This window comes from Phocoena phocoena, chromosome 2 (genome assembly GCF_963924675.1).
Source record: "Phocoena phocoena chromosome 2, mPhoPho1.1, whole genome shotgun sequence".
Classification (NCBI taxonomy): Eukaryota; Metazoa; Chordata; class Mammalia; order Artiodactyla; family Phocoenidae; genus Phocoena; species Phocoena phocoena.
The window spans coordinates 125,659,973-125,675,511 of NC_089220.1; the positions used below are offsets into that span (position 1 = coordinate 125,659,973).

General features: G+C 37.6%; 1 protein-coding gene across 1 annotated transcript in view; it reads left to right on the plus strand.

The window, feature by feature from the left end:
* The window catches only part of CERS3 (ceramide synthase 3), a 99,025-nt gene that overhangs the window by 28,176 nt on the left and 55,310 nt on the right, over positions 1-15,539 (plus strand). The window contains exons 4-8 of the mRNA XM_065871756.1: positions 1,685-1,742; positions 2,932-2,982; positions 6,611-6,703; positions 9,416-9,544; positions 12,886-12,992. Coding sequence (XP_065727828.1) covers positions 1,685-1,742; positions 2,932-2,982; positions 6,611-6,703; positions 9,416-9,544; positions 12,886-12,992 — 438 coding nt within the window. The remainder of the gene's footprint in view (positions 1-1,684; positions 1,743-2,931; positions 2,983-6,610; positions 6,704-9,415; positions 9,545-12,885; positions 12,993-15,539) is intronic.

Here is a 15,539-nt window from a genome sequence, read left to right on the forward strand (position 1 = left end):
CATCTAAGCGTGGCGCTTTGCTGGACCAACAGTAAATAAAACAAGTGGGATCAAGTCTCAACTGGCTCATTTTTATGGCTCAACTTTCTGAGTAATTGAACCCTACTTTTTTCCCTGATCAAAACAAGCCATAAAGAAAAACTGCCATGTAGCTTAGAGACAGTGACAGTGTTCAGTAAACACCACTGGATTCAGGGTCCAAAGACCTATATTTCCGCGTCGACTGTGTCATTGCTCAGCTGGGTGAGCTGGGGGACGGCCTAGCCTTTATGAGCCTGGCTTCTCATCTCCCAAGTGGGGATAGGCCGATATTCCTCTTTCTTTTTTATCTCACAGATGTGTTGAGGAGAGCACTATAGGCATTACACAAATGTAAGGAACAAATGTTATTTTTAATATTGTTGCTTCAGCAATCATTAGATAAAACAGCACTAATTTTTTAAAACCTTTTCATTTTGCCAAGTAGTAAACATATACAAAAGTAGAAAGACTAGTTAAATGAGCTGTGTATGCTATGATTTCATCACCAACTTTAATAATTATCAGGGCCATCCTGTGTCATTTCTGCCTTCGTCTACTTCTCTCCCCTACCACAGATTGTGTTTTTTGTATGTGGATAATAATTTTCTTTCAGTTTTATTGTGATATATTTGACATACAGCACTGTATAAATTTAAGATGTACAATGTAATAACTTATGAATGTTGTGAAATGATTACCACAGTAAGTTTAGTTAACATCCATCATCTCATATAGATACACAAAGGAAAAAGAAAAAACATTTTCCTTGTGATGAGAACTTTTAGGAGCTACTTTCTTAGCAATCTCAAATATACCATACAGCAGTGTTAATAGTCATCATGTTATACATTACATTTCCAGTACTAATTTATAACAAGAAATTTGTAACTTTTGATCACTTTCATCCAATTATTATTGAAGATCACTTGTGAAGCAAATATCAGATATCGAATGATTTCATTTGTAAGTATTTTATTATGTATCTCTAAATGATAAGAACTATTTTAGATATTATCATACCTTAAAAATTTATTTAATAGCAACAAATATTCAATCAGTGTTCAGATTTCCTTGATTGTCTTAATTTTCTTTGCAGTTTATTTGAATCAGGATCTAAATAAGACCTGTGCATTACAACTGGTCTTTTAAGTCCCTTAATCTACTGTATAGGTCCTTCTCCATACATGAGAAAAAAATATTCTTTCATAATCTGCTTTTCAGAGACATGACTAAAGTCTAGCGACATAGAAACCTTTTCACTGGGAATTAAATTGGGATGAAATGAGTACCTAGATAATACGAAGTCAAACCATCGTTTATCATGTGTCAGGAACTAGGCTAGGCATATTAATAATAACAATAGCTATGACTTATTGTTGCTTACTTTATACCAGCCACTATGATCAATATTTTTCATAAGTTATCTTCGATTCTTTTTACATTTTGAGGTAAGTCTTATTATTCCCATTTTATTGATGAAGAAATTAAGGCTCCATGAGTTAAGTTACTTATCTGAACTTATAGCCATCCAACAAGTGGCAGAATCAGGATATCAGCTTAGATTTTTCTGACTCCAGATGTGCATTCTTTCCAAACGGTTATAGCAAGTGTTTTTCTCCTCAGTTGTCAGTCACCTTAACAAGACTTTTCTTTCTTTTGGCAGCTGGCGATTTACATTTTACTTAATGATTACCATTGCTGGAATTGCATTTCTTTATGATGTAAGTTGTCTTTCTGATATCTTTGATTGGAATTTGTCTTTAATTTTTAAAATTCCTGCCTGTGAATTCCTTGGGATATAATACTTTCAATAAGGTAACTAGCTTTTAAACCTCTACTCACTCTAATGCCTAGAGAAATAGCAACTCCTTAGTCTGTCTTTCAAAGCTTGTGAAGCTTTGCATTTGTAATGTTAGTTTTTAAACCTAATATCTCCCTATTTCCACTCACGTAACCCACACACCAACTAAACTGGACCACTGACAATCCACTGAATATACCTGGTACATCCCCACTTTAGGATCTTAGCACATATTATCCCCTTTGCCAGAAATGTCTTGCCCTTCCCCCTCTATCTCTACCCATCAAATTCCATCTAGTCCCATATCAAAGGCCACTTGTTTTTTTTTTTTTTTTTTTTTTTTTTTTTTTTGCGGTATGCGGGCTTCTCAGTGTTGTGGCCTCTCCCGTTGCGGAGCACAGGCTCTGGACGCACAGGCTCAGCGGCCATGGCTCACGGGCCTAGCCGCTCCGCGGCATGTGGGATATTCCCGGACCGGGGCACGAACCCGTGTCCCCTGCATCGGCAGGCGGACTCTCAACCACTGCGCCACCAGGGAAGCCCAGGCCACTTGTTTATGAAGACTTTCATTTCTTGCCCATTAGAAATCAAATCTCTCCTTACCATATTCTCTTTGCATTGTCTGTTTAAATAATTATTAAACAATTACCTCATTAAGTGATATATAAACTTAATAGTAAATTGTTAAACAGAAAAAAAATATAGCTAGCTTTTAGAGATGTCTCTAAAGATTCTCTCAAGATTTCTCTTAAGATATTTTATTGCTACGGATATTTCACGATATTTTTATTGCTACAGAAGCAGTAATCTAATTGGTTCAGAAATAATTTCATTAGCAGAGGCACTTGTTTGAAATAAGTAATTTCCTTTGTGACACAGGACTATTATTGGTTACAGATTCACTAGAAGTCGTGCATGTCACAGGGGTGTTGTATAGGAACAAGTAGAAACACCTGTGGAGGGAGAGAGGTGCAGCTGGAGCAGCAGGAATGTGATAAAAGTGCATCTTACTGTGCACGTTTCCTCCCTATCAGTGACATAAGGAAGAGCTTATGTCTCTGCTGAAATCAGCCTTTGACAAAGTTTCTCTTGGTTCCTTGTTTTTCCAGAAACCTTGGGTATATGACCTTTGGGAGGTTTGGAATGGCTATCCTAGACAGGTAAGTCACACTGATGTAGTCCCTTCCCTCCTCAGCAGCTTGTCCCCTGATTTAGGTCTGAGTCCCTTCCTGCTCTCCGTCCACTTCAGTGAAGTCCTGGAGTTTACTTATCCTTGTTCCTTATTTACCCTTCACTTGTCTCATTCCTTTTCTTTGTTCGTGGTTAATGTAATTATGTATTTGAGTTTAAATTTACCATCTTAGTATTTATTTTCTACTTGCACCACCTGATACATTTCATTTATTGTACTCTTTTCTTACTTTTTTATGGGACAGTGAAGTTTTAAAAAAATTATTACTCTGTTTCTTCCCTTATATTAGCTTTTCAGTTATGCATGTTTTTATTCTTTTAGTAATTATCCTAGAGATTACCATATGCATCCTTCAATTATCAGAGTCTAATGTAAATCAGTGCTCTTACCTCTTTCCAGTCACTGAAAGATCATCAGACTACTCCTGTCCCCTCCTTCAAATATTTAAAACCCTACAAGTCACTACAATAATTGATTTGTAAATCAGTCAAATTGCCCTTTCCTTGCTGTTCCTTGGCATCTTGCATTTCCATGCTTCCATCTGGGATTATTATCCTTCTGGCCATCGAAGCCCCTTTGGTTTGCTTGTCTGGAAATGTTATCATTTTACTCTATTTTTTTAAAGGATATTTTTGCTGGGCATAGAATTCTAGGTTAGTAGTTATTTTCCTTAAGCACTTTAAAGAAGTCATTCCATTGTCTTCTGGATCCCCTCAGTTTCTTTAAGAATTCAGTTGTCCGTTTTATTTTTGCTTCTTCAAATGGTGTCCTTTTTCTCTGATTTTAATATTTTGTATTTGTCTTTTAGCAATTTTAATATGATATGTATAAATGTGGTCTTCTGTGAATTTATCCTGCTTATTGTCCATAGTACTTCTTTAATCTGTGGCTTGATGTCTTATGTCTATTTTGGAAAATTCTTAGCCATTGCTTCTGTTCTTTTCTCTCTCTCCTCTCTTTCTGGAATTCCAATTACAAGTGTGCTAATACATTAGACTTTTATGCTAGGTCCCGAAGCTCCTTATGCTTTCCCTAATATTTTCCATCCTCTTGCCTTACTGCTTCAGTCTATAGGGACACAGTTCTCCACAGACCTCTTGCATTTCTGCATGTCATATGAAGTGATACACGGACTGACTTTTATTCTGTACTGTCTTTTCAAGGATGTTTGTATGGCAAGCAACCTTGGAAGATAGAGATAATGTCTCCTCTGGAGCAATTGGTATGCATGTCACTGTCCATTATAAAGATTTAGGTTCCCTAGCTCAGTGTTCCTCTCTGGTAGCAATACCCACTGCATGTGCAGATGTCACCTGACCCTCTTTGTTTAGCTATGGGAATTGGGATGGGAGAACTGGCCCAAATACTGATATTCTGGCAACTGTATTAGTGTGAATAATAAGCTATTCTTTTTCTCTGACCCAGGAGTCTCATATCTTCTATCAGCATTCATGAAACTATGGCAAGCTAACTTGCAAGTAGGGTAAAATCTCAGACCCTTCACAGTTCTGGATATTTTCTGCTTTCATGTCCTCCAGTTCACTAGTGCTTTTTCCAGCAGTGTCTAATCTGCTCTTAAACACATCTTTTGAGTTCTCAATTTTAGTTATGGTATTTTTCATTTCTCAAATTTTCACTTAATTATTTTTTTATGGATTCCAGTTCTCTACTGAAAATTCCCACTAATTTTTAAAAATAACTTTAAATACCTGGTTAGTTTTTAAAATTATTTTAAAGTCAGAGTCTGATAAATCCAATATTTTGCTCACCTATGGGTCTATTTTCTTTCTTATTCCTGTCTCCTTATGCTTGATAACATTTGATTGAATGATAGACATTGCATATGAAAAATAATGCTTGGAAATGGTATTATCTACCTCCTGAGAGGACTTACTTTCACTTCTGTTAAGCAGAGTAGAGACAGATCACCTTAAATTTTATCTATGATTGAACTGGTTTAATATAGACTCCAGTCTTTGAGAGGGCAGATGTATTTACAACATACCCATATTCCTAGGGTATTCCCTTACAGTGGTTTTAAATAAAAGATTATAGTATTTACCAGGACTCCTTTTCCCTGGCTGGCCCTGAATACCAGTTTGCTTCCTAGCACTATGAGATTGCCAAAAGTCCTACTTAACTACTGCTTCTTAGTCTCTGGGCTCTATACTGCTTATAAATTAGCAAATGCAGACTTTATGCTATACATAGGTGTGGTTTTCTTTGAAACTATCCTGCTTAGGGTCTGTAGTACTTCTTGAATTAAGGATGCACTTGAAATAAAGGATTCCATTTAATGCATTTTTCTTCTCTTTGAAATCTTGGCTCCACAGGTTCTGGATGCCTTGGTTGTTCTCCAGTGCCTTCAAACAGATATTTTTTTTTCTTTATCCATACTTTATCCATATTTTTAAGTAGTTCTCACTAGGAGAGTTAGTCTCATACAGGCTTGTTTGTCATAGAAGAAAGAAGAAACTCTTATTCTTTCTTGGCCTTATCAAGGATGATGAATTGACCAGAAAATTATTCCATTTAATGTGTTAGCTTTACTCTTCACTTCTCAGGTGTGTCAGTTATATGCTGGTGTATAATAAATCATCACCAAAGCTTAGTGCCTTAAAACAACAACCATTTATTTGCTTATGATATGGATTAGCAATTTTGGCTAGGCTCAGCCAAGCAGTTCTGCTCCATGTAATGTTAGCTGAGTTCATTCATGCATTTTCAGTTAGTTGACAGGCTGGCTAGGGCATATCACATGTCCCTGGTGCCCTCATTTGTATTTTTGTCAGTGGACACCTTGATGCTCTACTTTGTGGCCTCCAGCAGGGTAGCTCAGGTTTCTTACATGGTGCTTATGGGTCTCTGATTGCATCATAGTTGCTATGTCCCCTTGACCAAAGGCCAAGATTCAAAGGCCTCCTGGTGATGTTAGAGGAGACTGTACCAGGGCATGAATATGAGAAGGTGAGATTCATTGAGGGCATTAATGTTACAACCCATCACACCAAGTAATATAATGTCTCAGCTTAGCTAAAATAAGCATACCGCCCCTCCTATTTTAAAGAAAATTCTAGCCATGGAAATTTCATTGTTTTTTTCAGGAGACATTTTTAGAGTACTTAAATAATTGTATATATTTTATTACTGTCCCATTTGAGAATGGGCCAGTTTGGATCACCATCTTGTCACTACAGAAGAGGTTAGGACATCAGATTTGAGTAGTATTCAAGAAATATAAAACAAGGTATTTTGTGGGACAAGCAGAACAGCTTTTCCATTGTTCTTAAGTAAAGATTTTTAAATTATTTTTCTAATTTAACTCTCATTCAACTAAAAGAATGCTTTTACACCTGTTGTAGTTTTATTAAATTTTAAACAAAACATTTAACTTGACTTTGGAATTCTTGTCTCCCTTTTTAGAAACAAAATGCCTCAAAATGTTGTCTCTGATTTCTTCTCAGAAGTTGAAATGTAAAACATTATTATTTGGGAGAATTCTGTGGAATATAAATAGGTATAAACAATAGTTTTAATCCTTAAAATGAGTTGTTTATATGGTGACATTAAAGTAGTGAATACTCTTGTTTTCTCAGCCCTTGCTGCCATCTCAGTACTGGTACTACATTTTGGAGATGAGTTTTTATTGGTCTCTCTTATTTAGCCTTGGCTCTGATATCAAGAGGAAGGTAAGTGTCTTATTTACAAAACTACTTTATCCATTTTTTTCAAAAGTTTTTATCCCCCTGCCCCAAATCCTAATCTTTAAATCATATTTTTATATATGTTCAGTTCCAGTTCATAACTTTTTTGCTTTTATAACACAAAGAATAGTGCAAATATGCTCATACTTTGGTACCTTGGTAAGTATTTGTAGTGAAACATTATAGAAAAGTTAACTTTGAAGCTCTACACTTGTTCAATAAGAAAAGAACTCCCCTTTATGATGTCTGTTTCTTTCTTTTAGTTTGGGAATTTAGTATTCTTCAGTGCAAAGAAGAAAAGTGCTGGTAGTTTTAATTCTACAGCCACGTCCTTTACAGACCACTTTATATAATTCTTTTGATTTATTCAGTGACTTTGAAAACATTTTTTCCTTAATTCATCCAAGATCCTTGTTAGAAAACATTGCTTCAAGTACTATTAGCTTTGCTTTATTTGCAGGGAAACTGAGTCACAGGCATGCTAAATGCATCCTCTGAAGTCACAAAGTGTGGTATTTTAGGAACTGTTTGCTTGTTACTGATTCCTATTTGCTGGTACAGAAAATCATATTATGCTCTCAATGCAGTCACGGATTTCCTCATATACGTTAGCAGTACAGATCAAATGACAAATACTCTTGGCATGTACTTTATATGCTACGCTTTATATAAAAGATTGGTTTGTAGCAAAATTTGAAAATTAAGTTGAATTCAGTATTAAGGAAATAAAACCAAGTTGGCTTGACTAAATGATGTTTGAGTGAGCGATGGTGTACAATCTATCACTAAGGGGCCCAGTCAGCTGCTCAACTGGAGATCTGAAAAGAAACTTACAGAATAAACCATAAGAACATACTGTGAAAAAATCTGATTGAAATGATTTCCTTTTTCAGAAAACTTAATAATAGCTATAGTTTAACTGTTATTAACTTAATTTAGGCTAAGAACATATCAAAATTTAATTGATTGGGTCATCTTCTGAAGGGATAGAATTGAAAATAATCATTATTTAGAAGGTCTTCGTAGATATACTCAGGTAGGTTGATCCTGTAATGATCCTATCTTTTTCCCACTTTTGATCCTTTTATTTTTTTCAGTAGTTGCTTTCTCTTTATTATTTACAGGTGCATTTGACACCTTTTCAAAAACTAAATGTAGATATATTTCATATATTTGTAAATACACATCTTCAGAGACATAAAATTATTAGGAGTTGGGTAAAGCACAGGCTCTGGAGTCAAATTGCCAAAATTTGGATCCCTGACTTCACTCATTAACATCTTGAGCTAGTTGGTTACATTTGCTAAACTAGATCTGTCTCCTCATATATAGAGTAGAGCTAAAAATAGTTCTTATCTCCTCCAGTTGTTGTGAGGATTAAACAAGTTAATTCATACAAAGCACTTTCTGGTGTATAGTAAGTACTCAATAAATTAGGCTGTTATTATTATCATGTTTATTCTTTTACTTTGGCTACAAGGAAACTGAAGTCTTTAAGTTTTTTTAAACGTTTTAATCAGGATATTCACAGACCATACAATTAATCTATTTAAAGTGCATAATGCAATGGTTTTGAGTATATTTGTAGAATTCTGCAGTCATCACCACAGTCAATTCTATTTCCATCACCTCAAATAGAAATCCTGTACCCTTTAGCAGTCACTCCCCATTTCTTCTAACCTCCACAGCCCCAGGCAACCACTATCTACTTTCTGCCTCTATGCATTTGCCTCTTTTGGATATTTCATATAAATGAAATCATACAATATATGTTTTTTTGTATCTGGCTCCTTTCACTTAGCATAATGATTCATTCATGTTGTAGCATGCATCAATAATTCATTCCTTTTTATTAATGAATAATATTCTGTTATATGGATATACTACATTTTGTTTATGCATTTATCAATTGATGGATATTTGAGTTGTTTCTACCTTTTTGGCTATTATGAATAATGCTACTATGAACACTGATGTGCAAATTTTTGCACGAGCATATATTTTTATTTCTCTCATGTATATACCTAGGGGTGGAATTGCTAGACTACATAGTAGTCCTATGTATAACCTTTGGGGGAATTGTTAGACTCTAACAAAGCAGCCATGCCATTTTACATTCCTACCAGCAATGTATAAGGGTTCCAGCTTCTCCACATCCTAGCCAACACTTGTTATTGTTTGTCTTTTTTATTATAGCTGTCCTGGTGGGTGTGAAGTATTTTGCTACTGTAGTTATTCCACTTTCATTTGTTCCTTATTTCATATGCAGTAACTCTTATTTTAATAGTTGTGTAGTTTTATTATATTTGTCTTGGAATTAGGCAGGGAATTAACAATAAATGTAAATGTACACAGGAATATGCTTGGGTGTGTATGTATGTCTTTGTGTGTGTGTGTGTGTGTGTGTGTGTGTACATATATCCAGTGTAGAACAGTGGGAAGAACAGCAGATATTAGGACTTAGATGACAACTATTCAATGCTATCTCAAAGTTAAACGACTTAATCAATGAGGATAACACTTGTTATATCTCCCTCACAAGGATTGTGCTTAAGAATAAACGTGAAATCATTTTACAAAGTTCAAAATATGCAGATGTCAGTTGTTAGTTTTTAAATTATTATTATTATTATCTCTTCCAGTGATTGAGAAATAACTGCATTTGCTTAATGGTTTCCATTTCCCCTCATTATATAGGATTTTCTAGCTCATGTCATCCACCACCTGGCTGCTGTCAGTTTGATGAGCTTCTCTTGGTGTGCTAATTATATTCGCAGTGGGACCCTCGTGATGATTTTACACGATGTGGCCGACATTTGGCTGGAGGTAAACGTTTGCCATTAAAAAACTAATAACAATACCATGTCCTGGGTTTAATGTGACTCCTCACAGGAAGAATTGTCTGTGAGTGATTTAGCAGAGCTCTCTGTCCTGAAAACACCCAAAGTCTGCAGATGTCTCTAGGTCCCCAGATCTTTCAAGCTCAAAGAAAGGAAAGCTTTCAGTTTTTAGTTTCTAACCTTTTTTCTCCATGGTACTCGAGAGAGAGGTTAATTTGTGGGATTCCACTTATGCAAGTTGCATGGAGATATTAGCTTAGGAAGTAAGCTGAGGTATCTGAAGAAGGAATGAACTCTAAGCTTTTAAATGGAAAACTTGGACTATGACATTGTAGATTTTTAAAGTTGGTCGGCACCGTATATTCACTTAAGCAAAGCTAAATACGCACTGAATGCTTGCACCTCCCTGCGTGGACCCTCCTCCAGCTTTAAGGAATGAGAGCCGATGTTTATTTAAATGACATTTATTTTCTAAGGAAGGAATGTTTCAGAGCAGGGGACATTAAAACAAGAGTCTTCCTAATCCCAAACCACACAAAATATAAGGAACGATGCAAAATTAGGATTGTTTTCCTACATGTTTCTGATGTGCTTTGGTTCCTCTTTACCCTGAGGCAGTGGGTCCTGCTGTACTTAGAGCCACATTGTTCATAATTTAAATATACTCATTTATAATGAAGCCGGGGAAAATGATGCTAACCCATTTGCATTCAGGATTGCCTCTTCAAGGGCTAATAATTGAATGTAAGTTGATATGGAAGAAATTAAATTTAATTTAATAAGATCTTGTTCTTCTAGATCAGGGTTCCGCAAACTTTTTGGTAAAGAGCCAAGTAGTAAATCTAGCTTTGTGGACCTCATAGGATCTCTTGTCACATATTTTTCTCTTTTGTTGTTTTTTCTTTTCTCTTATACCCCTTTAAAAATGTGAAAACCATTCTTACCCTTCTTAACACAAGGGCTGACGAGCTTTAGCCCATAGGCTGAACTGTAATTTGCCAAACCCTGTTCTAGATATAACCAGAAGTCATTTGAAGCCATTTCAAAGCAACTGGCTGTTGTTAAAATATTAGCTGTGTACAGAATTGTATTTCTTGTACGTAATCGTAATTAGACATGTAAATACCATTCTAATGGTCAAGATTATTATATGTGCTTCAGGGCAACACGTGGCTTAGCAGAAGAAGGATTGTGCCAGTTTTTCCGTGTGTTGCTCTCTGAATGTAGCCATCTCTGCTATAATTACCTCCTTCTCCGATCATATCTCAGAAACCCTGCCTGAAAATTAAGACCAAATTGTCCATGAGTTAAAAATTTTATGCTACTCTATTCTTCTAACCCTCTAGTTCAATTGCCTTTGGCGTGTGTCCACCGTAAAAACAGCTTCATTGTGTTACTAAAAGGGAGCGTTAGGTGTTGGGACTGGGAATAAGCACCGTGTTATCCCTGTCTACCCTGCCATTGACATGACATAGCTCCCTAGGTGACCTGGACAAATCACTTAATGCTTTGTTTCTATCCTCAGCTGTAGCATGAGAAGTCATATCTACCTCTTAGGGTATATTGTGCAGTTTAGCTCACTATCGTTTGAAAATGTTCTGAGGTCCTTAGGTAAAAAACAGAAGGAAAATGAAATGTCAAACTCAGGTCCCTACATAGGTAAACTATGAGAACAGCTTCCTGTCGTTAATGATCATCAATAATTCTTGATTCACAAGTCAGGATCTAACTTGAGGTTCAGTGACCGAGGCCAGTACCCTCCATCAGCTGGTGGTAGAAACAACATTGAATAGTGGCATGGGACTGATTTTTTATATTCTCCAGGAGTGCCTATTCCATAGCTTCCTCAAGTAGTTTGTTTTAGTGTTTGTCCTCTCAGTCAAGTTCTAATTGAACCCAGACATGGTACAACTTTTACCCCTGTTTAGACCTTCCTAAAGATGGAGACTATTAATCTTTCATGTTCCTTAAGACAGTTGTTGGGTCATTTCTTTGTTCTTTCTTTGCAAGGAAGAACAGCCTCAGCATCTACAATTTTTACTCATAAGCAACCTTGTGCCTTCTTCATGCATCTTCATGATCCTCTCTAGTTTTCTGCATGTTAAGTTTAGATCCAGGACCCAACACTTTAACAGTATCTTGACTGATACTTAGCAAAGGAGAAGGGTTACTCTCTGATATCCATCTTTGCACAGCCCAGAATAGGCCACGTGTGCATTTGCCCAAAGGAGTGCTACTTTGCCATTACAAGTGGGGGCAAAGTAGCACTCTTCATGCCTATGCACATCTCTAGCTTCCCGCCCTGGCCTACCTTCTGACCCTTCAAACAGCTCCCCACTCCATTCCAAGCCCTCTAAACTTCTGGCCTTTCTCCCCATACGCAAGTCCTCCCAGCTGGCATGCCAGACTTCTGTCTCAGCAATGGAGGCTGTTCCCTTTTGGGCCCCTGCCAATCCCATAGTCTGATCACATTCTTACTCCATGGTAAGTATGGAAAATGCAATGTAAACCATTCCTGAAATGTAATAAGCTGCTTCTCTTGTTCTAGATGGGCCTTGAGGTTCCTGGGTGATTTCAGTTCTGAAACTGGCAGGGCTAAGCCACACCACCCACCTGCCCACCTTCCACCCCCAACTTCAGACTCTTTCCCATTCAGCCTTTGGGCCCCGCTGGATAATGCAAGAGAAAATCCTCGTTACATTAGTACCACATTAAACAACACTTTCTGTAATTCTTTTCACTCAACACAGATAATATGAGCACTACAGGCTAGCATAAAGTAAGTAGAGAAAATCAAGCGCTTGAAACTTTACTTCAACCAGGGCATGGCCCCAAGGGCTGCCTCCTAACTCCACTTCTTCTGTCATCTGCCTTAAAGTAGCTGCCTTGATTGCAACATGCCCAGCCCAGCCCAGGACTTCACTCATATCCCAGCCTTTCTTCAATTCAGCTCTCCTCCCAGTTAAATGGAGGAATTCAATAAATGCCCAGATAAAATACATGCTAAAATTAATTATGCTAATTTGTAGTGCTTGTGAAATACAGGAGTAATATTACAGTCATTCTAACTAATTTTTTAAACATTATATTATGCAAAGTTTCAAACATATGACAAGGTAAAGAGTATAATGGGCCCAATGGACCCATCATCCAGCTTTAACAGTTATCAATATAGCCAATCTTGTTTCAGCTATTTCTCATCCATAACCCAACTCCCACCAAGATTTTGAAGCAAATCCCAGGTATAATTTAATTTATAAATATTTAATTTAAAAATTTTACATGAATATCACCCTATCTGAATGCAATTTCTTTCTATTTTCTCAGTCTGCTAAGATGTTTTCTTATGCCGGATGGAAGCAAACCTGTAACATCCTGTTTTTCATCTTCTCCATCATATTTTTCATCAGCCGCCTCATTATTTTTCCCTTCTGGTGAGTAGACAAGGTGCTGTGTGTGCCTTTGGTCACTGTGCTGAGGTGGCCTTGCATGTTGTTCAGGTTGGAGCATTGCCCTTTCTTTCTTTCTTACACTGATCTCCAGCTATTTGTGCCAAGTTCAGCTGGAAAGAAGAATGTGAAGAGATATTTTTATAGATAATTAAAACCACACCTTCCAATGTGAAAAGGCTTGTTACAAAGGGAGATTAAAGATGTGTAACCAATGGGAAGCAGCAACTCTTACTCTGTGTCTGATTTCATGAATCTGGATCTTTCTTTGTGATTAACAGCTTTTCCAGTTATTCAGTGAAATGTCATTGGCCAATTATCAGCTCTTTAAAAGAGAGGCAAATTCTGTGTTAAAATTACAATAGTTATAACCACCACTAATTGAATGCCAGACACTGGATTAGGCCCTTTATACATCTTGGCACTAGCTACACAACAAATCATAAAGATAGGTATCATCACTTCCAGTTTGCAGATGAGGAAACTGATGCTGATTTCATTTTCCATGATCACTGGTCCTAACAGTGATTTGGACCACTGGCTCTTGGTCGGTCTGTTGATTTTGTTTAGCCAAGAGCTGGCAACATAGAACCTATGTTGTGTCTCTCCTGACAATCATTCCTTTGGCAAGCATAATTTTCCATGTGTTGATTGACAGAAACCAGAGGAAAAATGTGAGGAAGACATTGATGGTTTGGAAAGAACAGCTTAAAACTAACTGTAGTTTGGGGATAGTCTAGGAGTTTCAGATATTCTCAACAGAAAAACTAGTGCTATTGGAGGTACTAGGTTCCAGCAGAATGAAATGGGGACCCAGGTTTCAGGCCTGATCCCTTGTGGGTGGAGAGCACCCTTAACTAGCAGCATGCAGGGAAGACTGGTAAGAGAGTGTGGGTGCTGCCTGCCCTGTGGAAGCCAGGTGCGTTCTTTAACCCAGGATTGGGTGTCTTGATTAGACATTCTTTTCTGGAGAGGAGCAGCATCATGCAGTGATGAATTTCACAGATGCAGGTCAGTCCTGGCTCCAGACTTACTACCTGTGTGATCTTGTACAGGTTAGATCATTTCTCTGTGCCTCAGTTTCTCATCTGTAAAATGTAAATAAGGGTTGTCATGAGCCTTAATTGAAGTAATACATATGAAATAGCTTAGGACAGCGTCTGGAACATAGTAAGGATTCAGTAAATGCCAGCTGTTATTACTAAAATTATTAATGAGTCTCTGAGAATTTGAAGTTTAATCTAGAATCAAATCTGAGATACATGTTTAAGATATTCTTCCTGGTTGATGAATCATATTACCATCACTTTTGCTTTGGCTGATCAGGTGTGTTTATGAAATTAGAATATTGTACAACAGCAACTATTGATAGGGTAAGTATTGACTTGCAGATAGCAGTTGAGTTGTGGCTTTTCAGTGTGACTTTCATGGTGCTCTAAATCCAGCATTTGCCCATTGGTGACACTTATTTTGTTCAAAAAGTACCATGTGTTCCAGTTATCTATAGCTGTAAACAAACCTTTTGAAAAATTTAGTGGCTTAAGGCAGTAGTGAGCAAACTTTTTTTTTTATAAAGGGCCATAGAATAACTGTTTTAGCCTTTGAGGGCCATATATGGTCTCTGTTGCATGTTTTTCTTTGTTTGGTTCTGATTCTTTTACAACCCTTTAAAAATGTTCCAAACCTAGCTTAGATCACTGGCTGTAGAAAAATAGGTACAGGCCAGACTTTACCAACACGCCATGTTTTGCAGGGCTCTTTCTTAAAACAACAATACATTATTATTACTATTTCTTATGGATCTGGGAGTTGACAGGCATCATCTACATGGTTTTCACTCATGTGGTTACAGTCAGATGGTCGCTGGGCAGTCAAGGTTGGAGTTTTCTTGAAGCCTTCCTCACTCACAGGGTTCAGGTGACACCCGTGACATCAGCTGGTTGATGCTGATTGCTGGTTGGAACCACTGCTGGGCCTGTCAGCTGGAACACATGCCCATGCCCCTCCACTGACCTGACCTTCTCTTAGCACAGCAGATGGATTTCAAGGGTGAGCAGTTCAAGAGAGAGCTTGGCAGATGCTGTTTCCTATTATAACCCAACTTCAGAAGTCACAGCATGTCACTTCCAGCCTCATTTTCTTCATTGAATCCAAGTCACTAAGGCCAGCTCATATTTAAGGGAAGGAAACTTAGACTCCATTTCTTGATGGGAATAGTTTCAAATAATTTGTAGAGATTTTGTTGTTGTTGTTGTTGCTGTGGTACGCGGGCCTCTCACTGTTGTGGCCTCTCCCGTTGCGGAGCACAGGCTCCGGACATGCAGGCTCAGCGGCCATGGCTCACGGGCCCAGCCGCTCTGCGGCATGTGGGATCTTCCCGGACCAGGGCACGAACCCGTGTCCCCTGCATCGGCAGGCGGACTCTCAACCACTGTGCCACCAGGGAAGCCCTGTAGAGATATTTTTAAAGCACACACCATGGAAGTTCTCAGTCTGGGGAACTCTCTGAGAAGCTTCTAAGTATTGCTGCTG